Source organism: Pseudophryne corroboree, chromosome 6, assembly GCF_028390025.1.
Source record: "Pseudophryne corroboree isolate aPseCor3 chromosome 6, aPseCor3.hap2, whole genome shotgun sequence".
NCBI lineage: Eukaryota > Metazoa > Chordata > Amphibia > Anura > Myobatrachidae > Pseudophryne > Pseudophryne corroboree.
The window spans coordinates 483755929-483777325 of NC_086449.1; the positions used below are offsets into that span (position 1 = coordinate 483755929).

Here is a 21397-nt window from a genome sequence, read left to right on the forward strand (position 1 = left end):
CTCAGACAGGACCTGCTGCAGCAGGGGCCCTGTCTGTTCCAAGACTTACCGTGGCTGCGTTTGACGGCATGGCGGTTGAACGCCGGATCCTAAAGGAAAAGGGCATTCCGGAGGAAGTCATTCCTACGCTGATTAAAGCCAGGAAAGATGTAACTGCAAAGCATTATCACCGCATATGGCGGAAATATGTTGCTTGGTGTGAGGCCAAAAAGGCCCCAACAGAGGAATTTCAACTAGGTCGATTTCTGCATTTCCTACAAGCAGGAGTGACTATGGGCCTGAAATTAGGCTCCATTAAGGTACAGATCTCGGCTCTGTCTATTTTCTTCCAGAAAGAACTAGCTTCACTACCTGAAGTTCAGACGTTTGTGAAAGGAGTGCTGCATATTCAGCCCCCGTTTGTGCCTCCAGTGGCACCTTGGGATCTCAACGTGGTGTTGAGTTTCTTAAAATCACATTGGTTTGAGCCACTTAAAACCGTGGATCTAAAATATCTCACGTGGAAAGTGGTCATGTTATTGGCCTTGGCTTCAGTCAGGCGTGTGTCAGAATTGGTAGCTTTGTCATGTAAAAGCCCTTATCTGATTTTCCATATGGATAGGGCGGAATTGAGGACTCGTCCTCAGTTTCTCCCTAAGGTGGTATCAGCTTTTCACTTGAACCAACCTATTGTGGTGCCTGCGGCTACTAGGGACTTGGAGGATTCCAAGTTACTGGACGTAGTCAGGGCCTTGAAAATTTATGTTTCCAGGACGGCTAGAGTCAGGAAAACTGACTCGCTATTTATCCTGTATGCACCCAACAAACTGGGTGCTCCTGCTTCTAAGCAGACTATTGCTCGCTGGATTTGTAGCACAATTCAGCTGGCGCATTCTGCGGCTGGACTGCCGCATCCTAAATCAGTAAAAGCCCATTCCACAAGGAAGGTGGGCTCATCTTGGGCGGCTGCCCGAGGGGTCTCGGCTTTACAATTTTGCCGAGCTGCTACTTGGTCAGGGGCAAACACGTTTGCAAAATTCTACAAATTTGATACCCTGGCTGAGGAGGACCTTGAGTTCTCTCATTCGGTGCTGCAGAGTCATCCGCACTCTCCCGCCCGTTTGGGAGCTTTGGTATAATCCCCATGGTCCTTTCGGAGTTACCAGCATCCACTAGGACGTCAGAGAAAATAAGATTTTACTCACCGGTAAATCTATTTCTCGTAGTCCGTAGTGGATGCTGGGCGCCCATCCCAAGTGCGGATTGTCTGCAATACTTGTACATAGTTATTGTTAACTAAAGGGTTATTGTTGAGCCATCTGTTGAGAGGCTCAGTTGTTTTCATACTGTTAAACTGGGTATAGTATCACGAGTTATACGGTGTGATTGGTGTGGCTGGTAGGAGTCTTACCCGTGATTCAAAATCCTTCCTTATTATGTCAGCTCGTCCGGGCACAGTGTCCTAACTGAGGCTTGGAGGAGGGTCATAGTGGGAGGAGCCAGTGCACACCAGGTGACCTAAAAGCTTTCTTTAGTTGTGCCCAGTCTCCTGCGGAGCCGCTATTCCCTATGGTCCTTTCGGAGTTCCCAGCATCCACTACGGACTACGAGAAATAGATTTACCGGTGAGTAAAATCTTATTTTTCTGTACTAATGCAATATTTATTTTCTAATTTTCAAGTGTATAAAACTGTCAAAATCATGGGAGTGGTTTCAGTAAGTTTATTTTGAGAATTTCCAGTTTAACACATGAACAGCTAATACTTTTGCACTTTAATTTTGTTAATCCAATCTAAACATCCTCTAATTTGAAATCATGCCATAAAATAAGATGACTAAATCGTCTCCACCAGCGAGTTTGTTCCTCACATACCACCTAGAAATGAATGCACCTCCAAATGCTCTGATCAGGGAAAGCAATACCTATTGCTGCCTAGTCTACAATGAATTTAAGCTTTGTAATTTGGGTTTCAATCTTTACTCTGACACCCTCTGACTAAGAGAACCTTGAATCAAATGCTCATCACCCTTCATGATTTCTGAAGAGATGCTGCCACCGGCATGGGACTCTGGAGAGGTGAGTATTGAAAAAAATGGGTACACACTGCAGCCATTATACTGCAGAAATGCCACTAATGCGGATCTTCCGTCTCAGATTAGACCTTCAGTCAGAATGATTAAGAAAGGCATTGCCAGTGTTATGCAAACTTCTTTCCACAGTCCATGACTGGTACTTATTGATCAATGGACTTTACCGCCTTCCTAAACCCTGAACTGCAATGGGGTCTTATGCCAGAGATATTTTCTTATGTATGTATTTTTTCACACCAAAGTGTTCCTATAGAGTAGCTGGGATTATCCAGGGATTTTTATCTTCTGGGTGGTCTCCAAGTCTTCACTGTCTTCACTGATTTCTCTGCACTCACAACCATCACCGCTTTCTCCTTTTACACTTTGCTCTTTGCAGCACTTTGTGCAGAACGGATCTCCTAATCTAAAAGGCGGGGACAGTAACGCAGCGCATCACGTGTGATACGACCTGGCCAGGTAACATGTTCCTGGCTCCAGTTGCATCACATGCGATTTAGCCAGGCAAGTGGTTAATGAAATAACCTACTCTGTCCAAAACTAATAAACTTACTGACACGTCAAAGCATCACTATTCAAATAAGTACAAGTTTTTCCAAATTAGATATTGGATCATTAAGTTTAGCTTTGCAATGGTGACTACGGAAAGTCTATATTCTACCTTTGGGTTTTCCCTATGATGTGGTTTTCATGGCATGAACACTGTATGTTCTAGAAAGAGATTATTGGTGTCTGGTGCTAATTACAGCTTTAGATCCTCATCTTTTAGCACAATGAACTATCACTTTAGTTTGCTCTCTCGCGTCTTATTTCCATCTCTTTGTAATTATGTATACTGTGTCCACTGTTACCCCAATTCTCTCCTCTCTTAACCTAGCACACGTTTTTATGTACTGTAATTGTTCTCATATTTAATTCCAGTAAATATTGTTGATACTAAAAAAAAAAAGTTGCTCTTAGCCAATAACACTGACCTGCGACAGTTAGACAACATGTGATGCTTGTCCCATTTTCAGGTAAATGCCTAGCCTCAAGGATCATGCGTTAGAAATGTGTTACTGAAACTTCACAAGTAATAGAAAACCATACTATAGGTACACACAGTAATACCAGAAAATAAACAAGAATAAGGTACTTATTAATACTTAACTTCCAGAAGTGATACTTCTCCAGTATGAATGTATCACAAGCACAACCCTTTATATAAAAGGTCAGTGGGTAAACCAAAGCAACAATTCATCTGTACTGTAGGGTAATTCCACAATAGTCACTTACATTTCCTTACGTTCTTTACAGCATTCAGATACTGTTCTCTTCTCCCACATCATAATGGTTAGATCTTTATTCACCGACGGGGATAGCTTCAAACCAGTAAAGGATTTACCCCCAAAAAAAGCAAGATAAAAAGCACACATGCGTTTATCATAGAAAATGTATTCTGGTGCTAACAGAATTGCACCACACAGTACATAAAAAAACTATATAAACAGACGGTGTAACGGCTAGCATTACTGCCTCACAACACTGAGGTCATGAGTTCGATTTCCACTATGGCCCTAACAGTGTGGAGTTTGTATATTCTCCCTGTGCTTGTGTGGGAGTTTCCTCCAGGTACTCCGGTTTCCTCCCACAATCCAAAAATATACTGGTAGGTTATTTGGATCCCAACAAAATTAACCCTAACATGAATGTGTGTGCATGTACATGTAGTAGGGAATATAGATTGTAAGCTCCACTGTGGCAGTGACTGATGTGAATGGCCAAATAGTCTCTGTAAAGCGCTGCGGAATATGTGTGCGCTATATAAATAACTGGTAATAAATAAGAAATAAATAAATATAAAAGCAGCATACATAAGTAATACCACTTTCAAAAGCCGGTGCTTTGACCCTGCTTTTTCCCGGGCTTTTGATCACTGGTCACATCTCATACACCCCTTCATACTGCAGCTTTGACACAGGTTATTCCCAGGTAGACCGCTTTCAGACTTAACCAGTGTCTGCCCTTCCAGTGTGCCATGGTGTCTGTGTGCAGCTCCCTAATGATATCTGCCAGTGCCTCACCTGCTCAGCCAATCAGCGTGTTTTAGCTTAAAAAAAAAACCTCAGGTCGCACCCTTTCAGATGGCAGGCAACCCGGGTCGGACCCGGAAATAACCCTGGTGGCGACCAGGGTTGAGGTCCCGGCAATTTGGACCCGGGAAGACCGTTTCACACAGATAAAGGACCCGGCTTGCCCCGAAACTTCCCAGGTCAAATTCTCTGTCTGAAAGGGGTTTAAATCAGCTGTGACCTAAATCAGTTACCCAAATAAAGCTAATACCCCTTTCACACAGAAAAGCCTTTTTCTTTGTGAAAGGGTCAATCTCGGTCAAAATCGCCTGGACTTCGACCCTCATTTTCACCAGGGTTGAAGACCCAGTAATTTCGACCCGAGTTGACCCTTTCACACTGAAGAAATACCCAGCAAATTACCGGGTAGAAATGCTTGACCCGGTAATTTGCTTTTCTGTGTGAAAGGGGTGGTCAGGCTAGGACCGGCAAAACGACCCAGCACTCGAATGCCGGGTAGTCTCTGGGTTTGGGGACATTTCTTTCTGAAAGTGGTATAAATAGAGATCCAGTACACACACTTCCCACAACCCAGGAAGTAGAAAAAGGCAAGCTGGATCCTCCTGATGTAAGCTGGATCCAGCAGCCACACAGTCATCAGCAGCCGCACAGATGCCTTTTGGATACATGTGCGGATTAAGGAAGGGGCAACGGGCGGCTGTCCTGGGGCTCCCACACATTGCATACCTCCCACCTGTCCCGATGTCCCATCCCCCTGCTTCAGTGTCCTGCGGGCGGGGGCGAGATTGGGGGGAACGCTCTGAGTTTGACATTGCTTCTTTGCATTGTGTCATCCACAGACTGCCAGCTCCAGGAGAGACTGAAGGCTGTCCAGCATCTTGGGGAGTGCTGGACAGGCTCCCAGCATGACTAAAATGGGTTGTGGATCTCTGGCTTGGAATTGCGCTGGAGGCCACGTCCCCTTGTCACAAGGCATGCCCATATACTACGGTGCGCTGTCTCTCTGCAATAGTGCGGGCCCCCACAACCTCAGACGCCCCGGGCTCCCACCTGCCTTAATCCAGCCCTGTTCCTTTGTCAAAGTGTGGAGCATAAACATGATTCACTTATCTAATCCTCCCATTCTACACATACAGTGTCAATGGTTTAGTTGAGACACTTATTTTTTTTTTTTTTTCAAAAGTAAGATATTTTTCCTGGTTTAAGTGAATAATGTATGCATGCAATTGGGGGGGGGGGGGGGGGGGAGATGTTTATGAAAAGTTTATTGCATCTTTAATATCTGTAGGAAGGCTAACGTTTGTGCAAGTAGTGTTTCTGTTTATCTTATATTAAGGAAAAGGAAATTAACATTTTGTTAATTTTGATCAATTTCAGATTGATTAATAACTATCTTAATCGATGTTGGGCTTTCGGGGCTAAAACACACATGTACTAACATCTTAATGAATATTAAAAAAAAAATCTGTTAGTACATGTGTACAGGCCCTGGAAGCCTGTCCAAGTGTTATAGGCCCTACACACATGCCGATTTTTTGAAAGATATGAACGATCTCGTTCATAAATGAACGAGAACTCGTTCATATCTTTCAGTGTGGAGGCTCCAGCGATGAACGATGCGCGGCCCCGCGCTCGTTCATCGCTGGTCTCCTGTCGGCTGTGCATGCAGGCCAATATGGACGATCTCGTCCATATTTGCCTGCACTTCAATGGAGCCGCGTGACGGGGGGAGTGAAGAAACTTCACTCCCCCCGTCACTGCCCCCCCGCCGCCGGGTCGCTCGTCGGCCGTATCCGCCGTCGGGCAGCTCGGCGGCGGATCGTCATGTATGTAGGGCCCATTAGATTGCAATGTATGTTACCATTTGCCACTAAACCATAGTAGTATACAGAAGCCTAGACAATGCTGAGTCTTTAGAAATAAAACTTCCAGATTCCATACTGTATTGGCAACTATAGAGCCGATTCAGAGTTGCACTCACCACCGCAATTACTCTCGCAACTTATGCCTAGTTATTTTCATTATCTATATACTTGGTAAAAATAGCCGTCATAATTCTCAGCAGATACTGGCACTTCTCATAGATCAAGAGATTCAGACAGTTTGTCTTGGTCTTTGGGGAATATCTGTGAATTTGTAGACTGCTGAAAGCAAGTAACAATGGACAGTATTTTATTGTCAAAACGAAAGAACTTTTTTTTCTTCTGTGATTGGCGATTCAGTGCTTGATTGTGGTTGCCTTGTGTGTGAATGACAGGTATTCTTATTAATATACCCTTCTACTCTTGCTGTGAAACAATCAAACCAGGCCAACATTCGAGTCTGTTTTCATAATTTTAAAAATAGTTCATAATTTTGAAAATTTGTTCCTTTTGTGGTCAGAATATTCATAGACTCTGAGTTCTCCCATCTGTGAAGCTTTGCCATAATTCAGCATGTCTGAAATCTTTATACTTAGAGTTCTGTGTACACATGTACTGTATGTTACAGATGTGCCATCATACACCTAGCATCTATACAACATACGGAGCAAGACTCCCATCGTGACTGAGCCAATCAGAGAGGTTTTGTGTACCATCCTATTCGCATCACATACGTATGTAGGGAGACACCACTCTGTATACTAGAGACACTGGGCTGTGACTTTAACCGCAGATAAAGCACAACAGAACTTAGAGAATAAGCTACAAGTATTGCCACTGTATCTTGGCTTTTTGTATATAGATGCAGACTCATTTGCACACTGATGTGCAATTGTCACACAATCAAATTGATCAGTGTAATCTAGCAAAGTAGTTTTATTGCTATCAGTTATTTTATTTGTGCGAATAAGATGCACATTTTGAGCGAGAGGAGATGTATGGCGCGACTGAAGCCACAGAGTATGACAATACAACTGTATCTCTGCTTGTCCTAGCCTGAGGAAATGAAATTCAGTCTTTTTGATTCACTTTGCATGGACTTTGCACCTGAGTGGATATATATGCAAGTACAGTACATATGTTCTGGGTCATTTTTGTTTAGTTTCCTATAAAAATGCTGAGTCTGAATTCTGGAAAAAGAAACTGTACAGTGCATAAAAGTGAAGTGACACCACACATGGAATATACTGTTGGGTCTTATGTGTTCGACACGCACATGAAGAGAAGAATTATGATCTTGTCCTATAAGTGTTCCCCAGTAGCACTGTTAAAACATCCAATATATGACAAAATTAATTGGCAGTCATTTATAAAATGTTTTCATACAAGTAAAGAAAAATGTATATTAAAGACAATAGCTTATATGGTAGAAGAAGGAAAATGCATTTTCCTTTTTATAGTCCCATTTATGTTTTAGCAAATCTAACTTCTAAGGTAATGAAGAAAAGACTGGTTGTCAAACTGACTGGGATCTGCTCATTATAGATACCCAGGTCGGTAAGTCAGCCCATTATAGATTCCGATTCATTTGCAAGCTATGTTAAGGTTGCTGACCTAAGTAGCATTGATGTAAATATCCTCAGAACGACTACAGAATGTTTAACTTCTGAGCCCTTCTCCCTCTTTGTTTCTAGGCTTGGCAGTTTCCCTTCAGCTGCTGCACGGAGACATCGAGCAAATTAGACGAGATTACTCTTCTGTGTTTACCCGTGGGGTCTCCGTCACAAGAAAGCTTGGCTTCTCAGATGTCATTATGCCTGGTAGGCTGGAGGAGAAATTATATAAATAAAACATTTTCATTTAATTTTCGGTAGATTCTTAAATAGCAATCATTCCTGCTCTGTTATTTATTTATGCATTTTAGTCTTTTATAATGTTATGGAATGTTTTCTCACTTAATACAATACAGTATAGTTTCTTACATCCTACAGATGTGTTCTTACTCAGCTTTTCTCTAAGTGCGATACATATTCACTAGAGTGGCACCAGATCTTGCAGTAATACTTTGTAAATGTACTGTATTTTCTGCCATCACTACTGTTCTGTACTTAACATAGCACTTTAAATTGCACAAAATTTGCACAAATACTTGCGTCAAAGTAGCATAACATTATCCAAAGAGTAACATAATATTATGGGAAAAGAAGTATCCTATTCATGAAAACGTAGCAAAGGACGTGAAGACTAATTAACATTGCTGTCTATACAAAATACTGACAGTGCAGCTAAAAGTAGAAATCATGTTGTACTGTACATTGTTGTGTGTCTTGTATGTCATATCACTGTATCAGTGCCGTAACTAGACATTTTAGCGCTGTGTGCAAGAAATGGCATGGGCCCCCCCCTTAAAGTAAACCGGCGTCCGTGCGCGCCACAGGCGCACGCAAAAAATATAGGGGCACGGCTTCACGGGAAAGGGGTGTGGCCACAAAATAATACCAATTCATATAATGGTGCACAGTAGTCTCCATTATTTAAATTACGCCGCACGGTAGCGCCACTACACCAGGTAGAGCTCCTTTTTACACATTACGGCAGACAGCGTCCTCTTTTTACACATTACGGCAGAGTCCCCTTTTTTTACACATTACGGCAGACAGCGTCCCCCTTTTTTACACATTACGGCAGACAGCGTCCCCTTTTTTACACATTACGGCATACAGAGTCCCCTTTTTAGACATTACGGCAGACAGCGTCCCCCTTTTTAGACATTACGGCAGACAGCGTCCCCCTTTTTACACATAACGGCAGACAGCGTCCCCCTTTTACACATTACGGCAGACAGCGTCCCCCTTTTTACACATTACGGCAGACAGCGTCCCCCTTTTTACACATTACGGCAGACAGCGTCCCCCTTTTTACACATTACGGCAGACAGCGTCCCCCTTTTTACACATTATGGCAGACAGCATACCCCTTTTTACACATTATAGGGCGGGATGTACTAAGCTTGTCCACAGCGCTAAATGGCCTATTACCGCTCCGGGCAATCTTCTCCATGCTTACCTCCCTCTCCAGGCGCCCAGCGCTGCCTTTCTCTTACGACGTTATCTCTGATAATCACCGCCGGTGAACAGTAGCCCCGCCACTCCTCCATTGCAGCCACTCCGGGCTCGGCGAATACGGAGCCAGAGAATGACCTGATAGCCACCGCTTGTGTGCCGGGGAGTACATGGACGGCAGTGCCGCGGGAGAGGGGGCGGGCCGCGGGAGCATTAGACAGGGACGGCTCGGCCCGGCCAGTGGGAGCGCAGGGGGAATATGCGCTCTGTACATATAGATTGTGTAATCCCGCACCAGTTTATTATATTTTCTTGTGTATACAATTCAAATGTATTGTGGTACCTTCTGCGTTACCATAAATATCTTTGGTTATCTCGACCCTATGTAACTCTGTACGCAGGTGCCCTCCAAATGCTTTTGAGTCCTAGACTCTTATGAAGCTACCAAAGAAAAAAGAAGAAAGAAGCATTTTCTTGGACGCACTCAACCACTATTTGTTTACTTAAAATGTCTATTCTTTATTAGGTATGCATTAAATTTTTTTAGGAATTTGGTGAAATATTAAAATATAGTGTGAATTAGAAAAACAGAATGTGAAAATAAAAACTACTAGTTTCCAGATGGTGATCCCTCAAAGTATTGATTCAATAAAGGCTATATTGCAGCCACTCCGGGCTCGGCGCATACGGAGCCAGAGAATGACCTGATAGCCACCGCTTGTGTGCCGGGGAGTACATGGACGGCAGTGCAGCGGGAGAGGGGGCGGGCCGCGGGAGCATTAAACAGGGACGGCTCGGCCCGGCCAGTGGGCGCGCAGGGGGAATATCTCCTCTTTTCAAAAAGACTGCCTCCGAATATTGAAAAGCAAGACCTCGTTATATAGAGACTATTAAGGTGTTTTTTAGACACATTTATGTCGGTTTACTACCAGTGTTTTAATCTTTTTTATGGTAAATAAATTAGCTTATGCCTAACGGCTCTCATCTTTTCTATTATTATTATAATTATTATTATTATTATTATTATCATATCATTTTTCTCCTGAGACACAGCGCAGCCGTTTGTCAGTTCCTCAGTTCTATTATCACGTTCACAAATTGTGTACGGCAGCGCAGTCTCTCAAGAGTTTCTTTTATTTCATTTACAGTAATTTATTTTATGCAGGCGCTGACAGCAGTATTCTAGTTTCTTTGGAATATGCGCTCTAACTAGGTGTGCGCTGTGGGCAATGCCCCTTCTGTACATACCTAGTTACGGCGCTGGCAGGGAGCGAGGCATTTGATGGCGGCCAGAGGTGGTGGATGTGGATGGTGCGCCCACGGCACCATCTGCCCATACCTAGTTACGGCCCTGGGGTGTCAGGGAGAAATGGATGAGAGGGGCAAGAGAGAGAGAGTATTATGAAGAGAAAGAGAGAGAAAGGCAAATCCAGTCAGAGAGAGAAGGAGAAGGGGGGAAGCCAGCATTACAGTTACGTTACTCACTACAGCACAGCCACAAGTCTCTCATGGGGGCGGGCTCTTCACGGCATTAAGCCCCGACCCCTAAATACCCGCGAATCGCGGCGCTCCCCTCCCCTCCTACATACTCAGTGTCTGCCTGCCGCTGGGATGGGGGGGACCATGATAGCAGTTGGACTCCCACCCCCTTTCCCCGGCTTGTGTGAGAGACTGGAGGGACGGGTCAGCCCCCAGCTGAACAGCGCTGCACATTTCCAGGAAGCACAAAGCGTCCCATTGTACCCGGGGAGGATGGGGAAGAGGATAGAAAGGTCCTCTCCTCCGGCGGACCGGACGGCTACCTCACCTCCTCCCTGATTGTGACGACCAGTACCTCGCCTGCCAAGTACTAATGAGTCAGGCCGACTCATTAATACTTGGCTGTCTTGCATAATGCCGCGGGCACTTAATTGTAGCTTGTTCTGCCCCCACTGTCTCTGTTGCAGCGCGATTGGAGCTGAGCTGAGAGCTCCGATCACAGCTAGCAGCCAGAGCGGAGCCGCTGAGCACCCGTCAGCCACACCACAAACCAACCATCTGCCCGCATCGTCAGTGAAAGAGGGAGGGAGCCGGGACTCCGGCGCTCTTCTCCTCGGGCTGCACTGTAGCTACAGTAAATGGCGGCGGTGGGTGGTAGTGTAGCGTGGCCCGGCGGGTGCCTGCGGAGATCTTTCCGCCTCACAGCGCATTGCGCTGTGTGCAAAGCCCCTCTCGCCCATAGCTAGTTACGGCTCTGCACTGTATTATATTAATGACATCATTTTTCAGTGTTTAACTGCATTGTTAGTTTTATGCATAGTCTGTACACTCTTTGCTACTTTTTCGCTAATAGTATGCTAAAATCCTACTAATATACTAAATACTAAATATGCACCTTTTTCCCTAATAGTTTCAAAATTTTGCGCAATTCAAAATGCTGTTTTCTCTTACGTTCTAGAGGATGCTGGGGTCCACATTAGTACCATGGGGTATAGACTGGTCCACCGAAAGCCATTGGCACTTTAAGAGTTTGAGAGTGTAGGCTGGCTCCTTCCTCTATGCCCCTCCTTCCAGACTCAGGTTAGAAAATGTGCCCAGAGGAGCCGGTCACAGCTAAGGGAGCTCTACAGAGCTTCTTTAGTAAAGTTTTTTTTAGAGTTTATTATTTTACAGGGAGGCTGCTGGAAACAGCCTCCCTGCTTCGTGAGACTAAGGGGGAAAGTAGTGTCCGCCCTGCGGGGTCTGAGCCACTATCTCCGCTGACAGGACACTGAGCTCCTGAGAGGATAGATCATTCCCCGCCACAGGGGATCGCTCACCCCAGCAGCATGCCGCCACCCCCTTACAGAGCTGAAGATGAGTGGCGAGTGAGTCACCGACCCCCCTAGCAAGGGGGGGGGCCGGTGTGAAGATGGCGGCAACAGAATAAGAGCGCAGTATTAACTGCGCTCCGGAGGCTCAGCGGTATTTAGTGTGGCGCTGTGAGAGGCGCCCTGAACCCTGCACTGGTCAGCAAGTCTGTCGGGGTCCGTGGATCTCAGCCATCAGTTTACCTCAGGCCAGTATAATCCTTGTGAAGAGCGGGAAGACAGCGCCATTTTGGGGGCGGAGCTTCTCCTCAGAGCGGACCCAGCAGTGTTCAGCGCCATTTTCCTGCCTGCACAGCGCTGTCCAGGAAGAGCAAGTCCCTCCACTGCAACTCCAGCTATCTCTCACGGTACCAGGGGGTTGTAGAAGGGGGGAAGGCTGCATTAAGACAGTGTAACCTATTAAGGTGCACAGTCAGTGCTAGTAGGGGTCTCCCTTTACATTAAAAGCGCTGTGTGTGGGTTGGCTCCAATCTCTGTGTCTCTCTTGCCATTCTTGGGGGTGAAACTCTGTCTGCCCTCCCCTGTGTGGGGAGTGTCTGTGGTTTCCATTAAGCAATGTCCAGGGACTCTGTGTTATATGCTGCAGAGGATATGTCCTCTCAGGATGATCCCATTCCATGTAATCAGGATTGCACTGGTTTAGCACAGATAACACCAAGGGAGCCTGAGTGGTTATCCTCTATCAAATCTATGATTTCTCAGATTTCAAATAGGGTTGTACAAAATGAATCTGCAAGTCAGGCTTTACAGAACTCTATGGCAGTCTGGCCCAGTTCTGGTACCTCAGGGCTCCCCGCTGTATATTCACACAAACGTGCTCTTGCACAGATCATGCAGGATGATACCGATACCGATTCTGATACTGCAGACGGTGACGGGATGAGATGCGGGGGTCAGCATCTCTTGCTAAAGGGGTGCAGTTGATGATAGAGGCTATTAGAGATGTGTTGAATATTGCTGATACAACACCCGAGCAGGTTGAGGAGGCTTACTTCACTGAAAATAAGAAAGCCTCGCTAACCTTCCCTGTGTCAAAGGAATTAAATGCTATTTTTGAAAAAGCTTGGGAAAACCCGGATAAAAAATTCCAGATGCATAAAAGGGTTCTAGTGGCATTTCCTTTCCTGGTAGAGGATAGGAAAAAATGGGGAAACCCGCCTATTGTTGACGCGTCAGTATCCAGACTCTCAAAAAAGGTGGTTTTACCTGTTCCAGGATCTACCGCCTTGAAAGAGCCAGATGATCGTAAAATTGATAATACGCTCAAATCCATGTACACGGCTTCTGGGGCAATACTACGTCCCACTATTGCCAGTGCTTGGATTGCTAAAGCTATAGTAAAGTGGTCAGGCACGTTACTTGAAGACTTGGATACTATAGAGAAATGTGACGTTGATTTGTTTTTACGTAACATTCAGGATTTGGCAGGATTTCTGGTAGAATCCATGAAAGACCTAGGTTCCATGGCTGCGAGAATTTCTTCCATGTCTGTATCAGCTCTTCGAGTACTGTGGTTGCGCCAGTGGTCTGCCGACGCGGAATCCAGGAGAAGTGTGGAGACCCTACCCTACACAGGTCAGGCTCTCTCTGGGGAAGCGTTAGATGCGTGAATCTACACGGCTACAGCTGGTAAGTCACATTTTCTTCTTTCAGCTACACCTGCTCCGAAGAAACCCTTTTCTTCAGCTACATCTCAGCCCTTTCGGTCTACCAAGCCCAGAAAGGCCAAGCCATCCAACACCTTCTTTCGGGGAGGTCGGCCCAAGTCCAAGAAACCTGCGGCTCAGGTTCCCAGGAACAGAGACCTGCTTCAGGTACACCAAAGTCCTCCGCATGACGGTGGACTGCACGCCCCAGAGGTGGGGCCGGTGGGAGCGAGACTCAGGCATTTCAGTCACGTCTGGGTGTCATCCGGCCTGGACCCCTGGGTGCAAGATATTCTGTCTCAGGGGTACAGGCTGGAATTTCAAAATCTCCCTCCTCACCGATTTTTCAAATCAGGCTTGCCAGCTCTGCTGGCAGACAGGACTGTCCTGCAAAAACTTGTCCAGAAGTTGGTGGAGGCACAGGTCATTGTGTCAGTACCACCTCATATGCCTTTTCGTGGTACTGAAACCGGATGGTTCGGTCAGGCCCATTCTGAACTTAAAATCACTAAACCCCTTTCTGAGGGAGTTCAAGTTGAAAATGGAGTCTCTAAGGGCAGTGATATCAGGTCTGGAGGAGGGGGAATTCCTGGTATCCCTGGATATCAAGGATGCGTACCTCCACATTCCGATTTGGCAGCCACATCAAGCTTATCTTTGATTCGCACTGTTGGACTGTCATTTTCAGTTCCAGACCCTACCATTCGGCCTCTCCACAGCACCGAGGGTATTTACCAAGGTGATGGCGGAAATGATGGTTCTCCTCCGCAGACAGGGGGTGATCATAATTCCATATCTGGACGATCTGCTGATAAAGGCATCGTCCAAGGAGAAGCTGTTACGGTCCATAGCTCTCATGACACAGCTTCTCAGGGAACATGGCTGGATCCTGAATCTTCCAAAATCACATTTGGAACCAACCAGGAGGTTGTTCTTTCTGGGAATGATACTCGACACGGAAGTGCAGAGGGTGTTTCTTCCAGAGGAAAAAGCGTTGGTGATTTAAACATTGGTCCAGGATGTCCTGAATCCAACCCGAGTGTCGGTTCATCAGTGCATTCGCCTTCTGTGGAAGATGGTGGCCTCTTATGAAGCTCCGCAGTACGGGAGGTTTCACGCTTGGTCCTTCCAACTTGATCTCCTGGACAAGTGGTCAGGATCCCATCTACACATGTACCAAAGAATACGTCTGTCGCCAAAGGCCAGGATTTCACTCCTTTGGTGGCTGCAATTACTTCACCTACTGGAGGGCCGCAGGTTCGGGATTCAGGACTGGATCCTTCTAACCACGGATGCAAGTCTCCGGGGCTGGGGCGCAGTCACTCAAGGGGAAACCTTCCAAGGAAGATGGTCAAGTCTGGAAGCCGGCCTGCCGATAAACATTCTGGAACTAAGAGCCGTCTACAACAGTCTTCTTCAAGCGGCCCATCTTCTGAGAAATCGGGACGTTCAAGTACAGTCAGACAATGTGACAACAGTGGCTTACATAAACCGACAGGGCGGAACGAAGAGCAGAGCTGCAATGTCAGAGGTAACAAGAATCATCCTTTGGGCAAAAAAAACACGTGTTGGCGCTGTCAGCAATCTTCATTCCGGGAGTAGACAACTGAGAAGTGGACTTCCTTAGCAGACACGATCTCCATCCAGGGGAGTGGGGTCTCTATCCGGAGGTGTTCAAGGAGGTGACAGATCTTTGGGGCGTACCCCAGATCCACATGATGGCCTCTCGTCTCAACAAGAATCTTCGGTGGTATTGTTCCAGGTCGAGGGACCCGCAAGCAGTGGTGGTGGATGCCCTAGTGACTCAGTGAGTGTTCCAGTCAGTGTACGTGTTTCTTCCACTTCCACTCATCCCAAGAGTTCTAAAGCTCATAAGGAGAACAAGGGTTCAAGCGATCCTCATTGATCCAGACTGGCCAAGAAGGGCTTGGTACGCGGATCTTCTGGATCTACTGCAAGAAGAGCCGAGGCCTGTCCTCTTCGGGAGGACCTGCTGCAGCAGGCGCCTTTCGCCTATCAAGACTTCCCATGGCTACGTTTGATGTCATGGAGGTTGAACGCCTGATACTAGCTGGGAAGCAGGGACGTGCAGTCAGGGGAGGCAGTGCCTCCCCTGTGATTAATTAGTAAAATCATACAAAGAAGATACTTATGACACATGGTCTATGTCATAAGTATCTTCTTTATTTAATTCTAACAATTTGATGCATTTTAATGACGTTGGGAGGCACTGATAGCAGTGCCTCCCGTGGATAATGGGAACGGGCCAGAGCGGGGGGCGGGGCCAAGCACTGGGCTGTATAAGCCCATTGAAATAAAGCTGGAAAGCGGCACTGAAACAAGTGCCTCGCTGACAGGGACACCACCCCCATGTCAGCGAGGCACCTGTGATTGGGCAGCGGATCCAGTGCTGGATCCGCTGTCCAATCACCAACACGACGCTGGAGGGGGAAGAGGCAGCGGGACCCGGCGGCTGTGACTGGCGTTGGAGCGACGAGCCTGAAGCAGGAGTGAGGGGTGAGTTCTATGTTTGTTTTGTCTTGTCCCCGTAGAGTGCTCACCTCTCCTCCTGGCCCTCCGCCTCCAGCCGCTGCAGCCTCCTTCCTGCCTGCGGCACTGTGACTTGTGTTGCCAGGCAACGGGCCGGAGAACTGTCTGTGAGTGAGGCCGGGACATCTCTCTCTCTCTCTCTCTCTCTCTCTTTCTCTCCTGTAAGTATTTATTTCTATTCTTGTTCCAGGTGGTTCCTATTGAATTCTACTGGACAAGTGGACGTGACCGGCGTGGGATGTAGGTAAGTCATCTCTCTCTTATTTTTACAGGAACCACCTATTGGATTCTACTGGACAAGTGGACGTGACCGGCGTGGGATATAGGTAAGTATGTGTGAGTGTGTAAGTGTGTTTTTAATAAACTTTTACTGTCACGGTGTACGAGTTGTGTTTTTATTTGGGTATTTTTGTTGTTGTAGAACTACAGGTACCAGTGGGCCCGTTATTTCCCCGCATGCTGGTACTTGAGGTTCTCCAAGTACCAGCAAGCGGGGGAGGCTTGCTGGGCCTTGTAGTTCCACAACAAAAAACAATACTCTTTTTTTTACACACTTCTGGCTATCAGCCTGGCACCCACCGCCTAGGGGTGCTGGGGACAGCCTCGGGCTTCACCCCTGGCCCTTGGGTGCCTGGAGGGGGGGGACCCCTTCATTTAAGGGGTCCCCACACCTCCAGGGAACCCCGGCCAGGGGTGACTAGTTGGGGGGGTAATGCCACGGCCGCAGGGACCAATGTAAATGTGTCCCCCGGCTGTGGCATTATGTCCCTGGCTAGTGGAGCCCGGTGCTGGTTTCAAAAATACGGGGGACCCCTACGTCTTTTGTCCCCCGTATTTTTTGGAACCAGGACCGGACTAAGAGCCCGGTGCTGGTTGTCTAAATACGGGGGATCCCCTGTCCAATTTTTCCCCAGTATTTAAACAACCAGGACTGGCTCAAAGAGCCCGAGGTTGGTTATACTTAGGAGGGGGGACCTCACGCATTTTTTTTTAACCCATTCAGACCCTTTTCCATTAAGTTAATGGAAGCCCTGAACAACAAAATTGCATTCATGTCCTCCTCCCACTCCCTTCCCAGTCCCAAACACTATTTTTTTTTCTATAAAAATGTACAATATATCACAAGTATGATGAGCAGGCAGGCAGCGGGCATTGGCGGCATCGGACTGAGATGCAAATTAGTGGCGGAGGGCTGGGTCAGTTGATGGTGGGTTTGTAAGCCATTGGCGGTGGCACAGGGCATCGACTCAGGGTCAGTAGCGGGCATTTACTCGGCGGCGGTAGGTGTCATCGGCAGATTCGGTGGACATTATGGCTGTAGTGCCTCACCAGCCACTGACCTCACCGCACGCCACTGCTGGGAAGGGCATTCCGAACAAAGTTATTCCTACCCTGATTCAAGCTAGGAAAGGAGTAACGTCTAAACATTACGATCGAATTTGTAAAAAAATGTGTCTTGGTGTGAGTCCAAGAAATTTCCTGTGGTGGAGTTTCAACTAGGACGGTTTCTCCTCTTCCTACAAGCCGGTGTGGATATGGGCCTGAGGTTGGGATCTGTGAAGGTCCAGATTTCGACCCTATCCATTTTCTTCCAGAAACAATTGGCTGCCCTCCCCGAGGTTCAGACCTTTTTGAAGGGAGTTTTGCACATCCAACCTCCCTTTGTACCGCCTACGGCGCCTTGGGGCCTTGACATGGTGTTGCAGTTCCTTCAATCGGACTGGTTCGAGCCTCTACAGGAGGTTGAGGTCAAATTTCTTACATGGAAGGCTGTCACGTTGTTGGCCTTAGCTTCTGCTAGACGTGTGTCGGAGTTGGGGGCTTTGTTCTGTAAAAGTCCATACTTGATCTTCCACGAAGATGAGCTCTGGACACGTCAGCAGTTTCTTCCGAAGGTTGTGTCGGCATTTCATATCAACCAACCTATTGTGGTGCCAGTGGCTACTGACTCCTCAATTTCATCAAAGTCCTTGGATGTTGTAAGGGTTCTGAAAATCTATGTGAAGAGGACTGCTCGTCACAGAAAATCGGACTCTCTATTTGTCCTGTATGATCCCAAGAAAATTGGGTGTCCTGCTTCCAAGCAGAGGATCTCTCGCTGGATTAGGTTCATTATCGAGCATGCGTATTCTACAGCAGGACTGCCGTGTCCTACGACTGTCAAGGCCGACTCTACTCGTAAGGTGGGGTCTTCCTGGGCGGCTGCCCGGGGTGTCTTGGCGTTACAACTTTGCCGAGCTGCAACTTGGTCTGGGTCAAATACGTTTGCAAAGTTCTAACAAGTTTGATACTTTGGCCTCTGATGATCTGAAGTTCAGTCAATCAGTTCTGCAGGAGCCTGCGCGCTCTCCCTCCCGTTCTGGGAGCTTTGTTACATCCCCATGGTACTAATGTAGACCCCAGCATCCACTAGGAAGTAAGATAAATTAGGATTTTGGTTACCTACCGGTAAATCATTTTCTCGTAGTCTGTAGAGGATGCTGGGCGCCCGCCCAGTGCTTCGTTTTCCTGCTATCGTTATTTGGTTCAGTACAACTTTGTTTTTAGTTAAGTACTGCATTGTTACTTGCTAAGTAATGTTTCAGCGGTTGCTGAGTTTTCAAGTTAAGTTAGCTTGATGTGCCTTGTATGTGTGAGCTGGTGTGAATCTCACCACTATCTGTGTTAAATCCTTCTCTCGAAGATGTCCGTCTCCTTGGGCACAGTTTCTAGACTGAGTCTGAAAGGAGGGGCATAGAGGGAGTAGCCAGCCCACACTCTCAAACTCTTAAAGTGCCAATGGCTCCTGGTGGATCCATCTATACCCCATGGTACTAATGTGGACCCCAGCATCCTCTACGGACTATGAGAAAAGGATTTACCGGTAGGTAACCAAAATCCTATTTTCTTGCATATTTCATATAGACGAACAAGAATATTTTGAAAGATCTCTCAAATTGAGAATAGCCCATTGTTTCCTAACTTTTTTGAATTACGGCACGCTAGAGTATCAGATATTTTTTCACGATACGCCTAGGCCAAAAGTTTATTGAGAAATTTAGAAGGTAATATTAAATTAAGTAAATTGTGTTTATATAGTACTGTACGTCATCCTTAGGTTCAATTGTGTGGTGAGGGACATTATTTGCTTCTGTTTGTCCACATATTTTATTTCATGATAGACAGCCACCAGCACTGGCTTTGCCTATTACATTGGCCATAAATAATTTTAATTGTTCCTGGACCACCAAGCCAGGGCACCCCTGCAAGTGGCCCGAGGCACCCAGTTTGAGAACCACTGGAATAGCCTATTACACTGCACCAATGTATCCAGTACTGTGGCTCGAGACAGAGGCATTTTTTGTACATACAGTATCTAGCAAAGCTTAGTAAGGACACATTTTATACATTTCACTTACTCCATTACTTACTGTAGGGTAATACACTGCTTTGCTACATAAATTGTGGGTGTGAGCAAAACATTTTCCTTAAACATTACATGGAAATATAATCTGCAATTCTAATGCTGAGACCACATGTCTAATACAGTCAGCCACTTAGGGCTGAATTCAATAATTTTTTTGATCCCATACCCGGGTTTATATTTAAAAAAACTCATAATGTCATACATCATAATGAATTTATTACTCAAAATGAGTAATCATGCATCCAACAGATCTATGCTACACTGACCACTTTGCCTAGAAAGTAGTGGCTTGAATAAAGCCTGTCTTATACTTCTTTTATTTCATAGCTTTGTCTGTTGTACAAACAGTTCTGTCCTTGGTATGTGCCTATATGTTAAATTTTATGAGGATTATAATGATAATAATAATATTATTATTATTATTATTATTATTGTCATCATCATATTAATTGTTATTATTATTATTATTATTATTATATACTTTGTAATATAATACTTTACATTTTTGTAATAAATGTGCCCCCACTTCTAGTATAATAATTTTATTTGTATCTCTTGTATATTTTTTTCTTTCAATTAGATTTGTCCTGCAACTGTGCTGTTACATATTATGACAGCATTCTTACCTAACAATTTTGTTCCAGTGGGGGATACTGAAAAGCTTGGGGTATAGGGAGTGGAGAGAGGAGCCTGGTCACTTTCAAATTTAGCACTGGAACAAACTCCTCTCCCTCTGTATTCTACAACGGCTATGACAACCTTTCAGCCGGACGCTGGTGTGAGGCTCTTTGGTCTCGGTACTCCATAGGGAAAAAAAAGTTTATTATTTTAAAAAAAATTGCATTCATGTGTCCTCAGCAGCTGCTGAGAATGCTTAAAGTGGAATTTTGTTCGACAGCTTAACTGCTAGTATCTGTGGCCATCAGCCTTTTCCAGTGTTGGATTCAACTCTGGAGGATCCAGACCACAACTTTTGCTACATGCTCAGGTGCCTGGAGTTCCTTTCTTTAAGGCAGTATGTTCCTACCACTCCCTGGAGATGCGGCATTCAGGTAGGGTGAGTTCCTTGCTACATTAGCAGGAAACTGGCTCTTTAACAAGAAGCAATTTACTTCCACTCTGTTCTCTGGCACTGTGGTGATACAGTTGGAGTCCCAGATCCAGTGGGGGAGGGAGTTCCAGAGGCATCATCATAGGGAGTGTTCCATTAGGTAGGTGAGCCAGTGCAGGAGCTGTCCCATAGCTATCCTCCTTTGTTAAGCCCAGGTCAATACATTTCCTGTTCAAAATCCTACTTATGTATGCGTTTGTTTAGCAGAGGGTCAGAGTCCTCAGTTGTAGGCAACGGGTTTTCCATAGTTAATGGCACCTGTTTGGTCTAAAGCACTATGGCTAGGGGGGTTTCTAATAAGTTATCAGGCAGGAGTCAGACTCCAGAGGCTTTTTGATTTAAAATAAGATGTTGTGGCAAGGGGTTCACAGATCTCCGTCCCAGGAGGTTAGGCCCAGGGAATTACTTAAGAACTTGTCTGGTCACAGGGACATGCATAGTCAATCTAGGGTCTGGATCGAGTATCTTCCTACTTAGAGAAAATATTGTATTTAGTCTTATTTTATAGAACTCCAAAGAGACTGGAGGTGGCTGGTCTTCAGTCCAGATAGGGTTCCTCTTTGGATCTTTTTTATCTGTGGAGATTTTTTTTTTTTTTTAAACTCTTTTTCTCTAACGTCCTAGTGGATGCTGGGGACTCCGTCAGGACCATGGGGAATAGCGGCTCCGCAGGAGACAGGGCACAAAAGCAAGCTTTTAGGATCACATGGTGTGTACTGGCTCCTCCCCCTATGACCCTCCTCCAAGCCTCAGTTAGGTTTTTGTGCCCGGC

General features: G+C 46.0%; 1 protein-coding gene across 3 annotated transcripts in view; it reads left to right on the top strand.

Moving 5' to 3' along the window:
* DOCK4 (dedicator of cytokinesis 4) overlaps nucleotides 1-21397 on the top strand; it is an 803151-nt gene that overhangs the window by 441950 nt on the left and 339804 nt on the right. For all 3 annotated transcript variants that reach the window (XM_063927278.1, XM_063927279.1, XM_063927280.1), the window contains one exon: nucleotides 7696-7821. In XM_063927278.1, coding sequence (XP_063783348.1) covers nucleotides 7696-7821 — 126 coding nt within the window. The remainder of the gene's footprint in view (nucleotides 1-7695; nucleotides 7822-21397) is intronic.